The 6,769-nt window shown below is 36.0% G+C and overlaps 1 protein-coding gene across 1 annotated transcript; it reads left to right on the plus strand.

Moving 5' to 3' along the window:
• The first annotated feature begins 437 nt into the window (after window positions 1-437).
• Window positions 438-1,364, plus strand: LOC114099816 (olfactory receptor 5B3-like). The gene has a single exon (XM_027944328.2). It carries the CDS (start codon window positions 438-440, stop codon window positions 1,362-1,364), a length of 927 nt encoding a protein of 308 aa, XP_027800129.2.
• Window positions 1,365-6,769: the final 5,405 nt, after the last annotated feature.

The following is a 6,769-nucleotide window of genomic DNA, read 5'->3' on the forward strand; positions in this document are numbered from 1 at the left end:
TGTATACATGAAATAACAACTAACAAAACTCATGATGTTGTTGAGAGGAGACAGTGGATACATATCCTCGGGTCTACTGCAGTTCTGGGCATGTGGGCAAAAAGGGAGGGTCAGTTTATCATGAATTCAGGAGAGGAGCCTGGGCAGATTCATCCTCAATAGTCCTCATGACCAAAATATTAATTAATTACATGCCAGATAAGAAATGTGTGTAGTTTTAAGATTGTATACATGATTGATTAAGATTCCAAAGATTTGACATTATGTAACCCTGTGTATAATTACTTCAACCAAATTGATTCTGATAACCATGCTTTTATTAGAGACTCTCAAATAACATCGTGTACATGTGCTCTCAAATCTCAATTCAATTTTTTTATCATACTGTTCTTTTTTCTCACATGTATATAACCTATAGTGATTGGCAGCTATCACTAATGGAGAATAGGACAGAAGTGACACAGTTCATCCTGCTGGGACTGACCAAGGACCCAAGTCTGCAGCTTCCTCTCTTTGTGACCTTCCTCCTCATCTACACCATCACTCTGGTTGGGAACCTGGGGATGATCCTATTGATCCTCTTGGACTCCCATCTCCACACTCCCATGTACTTTTTCCTGGGTAACCTGTCTCTGGTGGACTTTTGCTACTCTTCAGCTGTCACTCCCAAGGTCATGGCTGGGCTCCTTTTGGGAGACAAGGTCATCTCCTACAATGATTGTGCTGCTCAGTTGTTCTTTTTTGCAGCCTTTGCTACTGTAGAAAATTACCTCCTGGCTTCAATGGCCTATGATCGCTATGCAGCAGTGTGCAAGCCCCTGCACTACACCACCACCATGACAACACGTGTGTGTACCTGGCTGGTCTTAGGCTCCTACATTGTTAGTTTCCTGAATTCCTCTATCCACACTGGGGACACCTTCATTCTCTCCTACTGTGAGTCCAATGTAATTCACCATTTTTTTTGTGATATTCCAGCAGTGATGGTTCTCTCTTGCTCAGATAGGCATGTTAGTGAGCTGGTTCTTGTTTCTATTGTGAGCTTCAATATCTTTTTTGCTCTCCTAGTTATCTTAATATCCTACATGTTCATTTTTATCACCATCCTAAAGATGCGCTCAGGAGCAGGATATAGGAAGGCCATGTCCACCTGTGCCTCCCACTTCACTGCAGTCTCCATTTTCTATGGGACTGTTATCTTCATGTACTTACAGCCTAGCTCCAGTCACTCCATGGACACGGACAAAATTTCATCTGTGTTCTACAGCATGGTCATTCCCATGCTCAACCCTGTGGTCTACAGCTTGCGGAACATGGAGGTTAAGCGTGCTTTCTTAAAGGCCAAGAGCGCACTCATTTGTTAGAAGCAAACAATCTTTAGGATTTTGATTTTGTGGTGCACAATTCCTGCATTCATTCCTCTCAGAATCTCTCCAAGTACTGAGTTGCATTTCATCCCCACACTGAAGTTCTTGAAGTGATATTGTTCCCTCTGCAAAGTCTCTTGTCTGGAAAAGAAAAAAGAAGTATTCTTCCAGAAATAAAAATCTGAATGAGAATAGCTAATATTTCTCGAGATCTGCTTCTGAAAGCACTTATTGATGATGTTGCTATATTTACTCATTTTTACACATTTTTTATACCATGTGTCAATGCAAATATATGCAGAATGGTCAATCAACAAAGAAGATAAACACAAGAAATTTACGCAGGTGTCCCATGATGTCACTCACAGATAGATGTGGCATATTTGTCAGAACTATCTGTAATGTCACTATTTGTGATGGTTAATTCTATTTGTTTTTATGAGTAGCTTAAGGGATAACCAAATAGCAAGCAAAACATGTTTCTGCATATGTATATGTGTTTCCCTAGTATTTGAAACAGTAGGTTTAGTAAAGAAGATTTGCCCTCATCTATGTGAGTGGCCATAATTCCCTCCATTCAGGTCTTCCATGAATGCAGCTAAAACAGAGAAAGCACTTTTTCTTTTCTCTGTCTGTTTCTCTCTCTCTCTGGGTGTGTGTTTCTTTGTCTCCTTTTCTGTCTCCCTCTTTCTTGTTCTGTCTTTTCCCCTGTCCCCCATCTCTTCCTCTCTCACCCATCTTCTCTCACTCTTGGATGCCAGAGCTACCTCTTGGCCCTGGGTTCCCTTAGGTTACACCATTCACACTCAACTTCTCTTTACAGCTCTTTGAACTCAGACTGAATTAACCACCTGCTTTTCTTGTTCTTCATCTTGCATGCAGGGACTTCCCAACCTAAATATCATATGATTTGATACTTGTAATAAATCTTCTCTTACTTGTCTCTCTATATCCTACTGATTCTATTTTACTAGAGAACCTAGACTAACATGCTTGGGTTTAATGATCACCAACTAATAGTTGACTTAGGTACTAGAACAATAATTTTGCCTGATATTTCTTTGTTTCCTACACTGTTATTTTAGGATTCCTTTTGAGAAAAAAACATGATCTACTATTACAGCATGTGCTTTTTCTTTGGAAATTTTATTGAGAGACTCATAAATATGTCATCTCACATGAATTCATACTTTTGTTTGATCAATTTATTTTGTGCATTCATGGGTTCACATTTTAATTTTGAAAGGATAAAACTAAATAAAAACATTAAGGGAAGAAAAGCATTTTAGTGTCTTTGTATATTACTACAAACTTACATTTTGTTTAAAAATGAAAAACTGACAAATATTATTTCACATTTTTATGTTCTACAAACGAATTAATGCTGACCAATCAGAGAGAAAAATGAAACAGGAGGCATCACAATACCAGACCTCAGGTTATACTACAAAGCTATAGTAACAAAAATGGCATGGTATTGGCACCAAAACAGACAGGTAGACCATGGTAAAATATAGAAGACACAGAGACAAGCCCACATAAATACAGCTAACTCATACTAGACAAAGGCTTCGTTAACACACATTGGAGAAAAGAAAGCCTGTTCAACAAGTGGTTCAGGGAATGTGAATAGAAAGCCTATAGAATAGGAGAAAATCTTTGCCACCTGAGCCTCAGATAGAGCATTAATAACCAGGATATATAAAGAATTCAAAAAACTAAACACCAAAAAAAAAACAAAAAAAATCAATAAATGGACAAAGGAACTGAATAGACACTTCACAGAAGAAATGCAAATGGTCAACAAAATATGAAAAAATGTTCAACATCTCTAGCAATTTGAGAAATGCAAATCAAAACTACTCTTAAGATTTCACCTCACTCTAGTCAGCAAAGGAAACAAAGCAATCATCAAGAACACAGGCAACAAGAAATGTTGGCAAGGATGTGGGGGGAAAAGTACACTCTTGCATTGCTGGTAGGACTGCAAATTGGTGCAACCACTATGGAAAGCAGCATGAAGATTCCTCAGAAAACTTTGAGTGGAGCCACCATTTGACCCAGTTATCCCACTCCTCATCATATAGCCAAAGGACTTAAAATCAATATACTGTAGTAACATACCCACATCAATATTTATAGCAACTCAATTCAGACTAGATAAAGCTCTGGGAACCAACTTAGGTGCCTTCTACACTTAAATGGGTAAAGAAAATAAGGCATATAGGCACAATGGAATATTACTCCACCATAGAAAAAGAATGAAATTATGTCATTTTCTGGTAAATTGATGGAACTGGAAACTATTATGCTAAGTGTAATAAGCCACCCCCCCAAACAAAACCCCAAAGGCCAAATGTTCTCTCTGATATGTGAATGATAACACATAATAATTAGGGGAGAGAAGAATAAAGTTAATTGAATTAAACAAAGGGGAAGGAAGGAAAGGGAGGATGATAAGAATGGGAAGAAAATGGTAAGATGAATCGGTCATTACTTTCATATGTTCATATATAAATACATGACCAGGGTAACGCCACATCCTGTACAACCACAAGAATAGGAAGTTATACTCCATGTATGTATGTCAAAATACAGTCTATCAATATGTATAACGAAAAAGAACAATAAGAATTTAAAAAACCACTCTCCTCTCTGAATTATTTATTTAAATTATCAAACTTCAGACATGCTTAAAAAAAAGAAATTAATGCTGACCATTCATTTTTACTTAGATTGAGTTACATTCTCTATTATTCTCCTGTCTCTTCTGTTTTGACTGATTCCTTAATATTTATTCACAACTCCACACATGCTCATGCCTCAGGGGCTTTGCACTTGAGGTTCCCTTTATGGGAATGACATCACTCCCATTCAGATCTTTGCTTCAATGTTTCCTGGACATCCAGTCCTTCCCTGATTACCTTTATATATTGATCCCTGTCTGTTCACTACATAAACCTTCCCCTCATCCTGCATCATTCTTTGCAGTTCTTATCAACCCTCACTTACTATATATTTTTTCAGCTGTATCTTATTTATCTCCCCCAAGAAGAATGTGAACTTCACAAGAGTAATGACCTTGTTATGTCCACAACATAAACATCAGCACCTGAATACACATCTGTTTCATAATATCTTCTAATACATGTTTGTTAAATGGATGAACAAATTAATTGAGCTTTAAGGTTCAATTGTATCAATACGTTGAATCTTTGAATCATTGGTTTTGATATGAATCCTGCTAATAAAAACCTTCTAGATCAATATTCAGTGCAATCCAAAGACACATCTAATTTTCTGCTCTAATGAAATATTTTTTCTACATTCTCAGTTCTTACATTCCTCATTTTTAGATAAAATGATTTTCTTGAAACTCCATCATGAAGTTGATTATTTCAAGCCCTCTCATAATGTTTATAGGTCATTAAGTGTCAAGTTACACTTGATAGTATCATATAATTATAATAATTCAGAAGGACACATTAAATATACAATTATTTAAAGCACTCATTCCTGTTTACATTTGAGCAAGCACTATATGTACACAAATTATAGGAAATGACTATAAATTTCCATGTAGAATATAAACACAACAATATTTGTGATTTGAAACATGATATATTAACTACGCTAATGTAAAGCACAATCTTTATGCTTTCAATTTTGATCGAGGAAACTCAAGACCATACAAAACCTACCCATAGGAATGTGACTCCCCCTGGTATCTGTTACTCCTGTGAAGCCGGAGGCTTTAATTCAACCTTTGTAATACTGGGCTCTAATACTGTTGTGTGGTTGTGATGTCCCACATGGAGCAGTATAGATATTCATTTCCATTTCTGTGGTGAAAGTTCTCCAGCTGGAACCATTTCTAATTACTATTTTAATGATATTGTGGTGTTTTAGAACTATCTCAGATTTATGGATTTATTTGGAAGAATTTAAAAGATAGTACAGACTGTCGCCATATCACAACATGGCAGGCTCAATAATGGCCCACAAAGAAGATCTCTGTCCTAATGCTGCAACATTTCAATGTTCAATGTGGCCCAAAAGGACTGATCAATTGTGCTTCCGGATTTTAACATTGAAAGATCATCCAGGCTTGTCTGTGGGTGCCTTTAAAGCAATCCCCTAAAGTTTAAGAGGGATGGAATTAGAAAGATTTAACTCCAGGTGAGAGTTGACAAAGTCACCAGGGAAATGATGCTGAATTGATGTGACCACAGGGCATGGAATTCCACAGCCCCTGGAGGATGGAAGAGGCAAGGAATGCAGTGTCCCCTGGAGCCTAGGAAGGTACCAGGGCTCTGAGGGACCATTGATTCATGGAGGTGATTTTACATTTCTGGTTTCCATAATTGCAGAAGGATAAATACAAGTTATTGTAAACCTCAAGATTTCAGTAGTCTGTTCGGCAGCCATTGGAACTTAATACAAATACTCACCAGGTTTTTTATGTGTTATAATCAAGCCTCCTCTTCCTGGGATTGTCTTTGTTAGGAAGTTATTTGTCATTAATCGAATTGCTTCACTTTTATAGATACATTCATATTTTCATTCTCTTAAGTGAGTTTTTATCAGTGTTTGTATTTCTAGGAGTTTGTATTTTTTATTTATGTTATTCAGTGCTGGCTGTTTTGTCATGATCCTTCTTGTATGGATCATGTACACTTATTGATAACATTTTTTTATGAGCAATTTTGTTTGTATCAGGCTATAAGTATAAACTCAGTTTCATTTGTGATTTTGGTAATTTGAGTTTTCTCTCATTTTTCAAACTCAATTTGGAAAGGTTTATCATTTAGGTGTGATCTTGCCATAGAATCAGCTTTTAGTTTGTAGATTTTTCTATATTATTTTTCTCAGTTATTCTATTTTGTTTATTGGCTTTAATATTGTTTCTCTTTTACTACTTTTAACTTTCGCTTTTAAAATTAAATCCCTAAGACTTAAAACATGTTTTGCACTCAGGATTTTATTGATTTTTAATATAGGTTCTTAACAGTTAAAATTTTCTATCACCACTGTTTTTCTCCCTACCACAAAACCTGGTAGGTTGTGCTTTCATGTTCTCTCAAGTTATTTAAGCATTTCTCTTTTGATGTAATTTTTACCCACTGACTACATACGAGTACATTCTCTACATACATGTTCATACTCAAAGTTTCTTTATTATTGATTTCTAGTTCAAATGTGTTGTTTAACTAGAATATTGTATCTTTATAACTTTATTTATACTATTTTTTTGCCTAACATATTGTTTATCCTAGGAAATAAGTCATGTACACTTGAGAATTCCATTCTTTATGTCTGTGAAGAATTTTTTTTTTTTGGTAGTGTTCACATCCTCTATTTCTTTTTAACATCTCTAGTCATTCTTTTCATTACTGAAAGTG

The sequence above is a fragment of the Marmota flaviventris genome, chromosome 9 (assembly GCF_047511675.1).
Source record: "Marmota flaviventris isolate mMarFla1 chromosome 9, mMarFla1.hap1, whole genome shotgun sequence".
Lineage (NCBI taxonomy): Eukaryota > Metazoa > Chordata > Mammalia > Rodentia > Sciuridae > Marmota > Marmota flaviventris.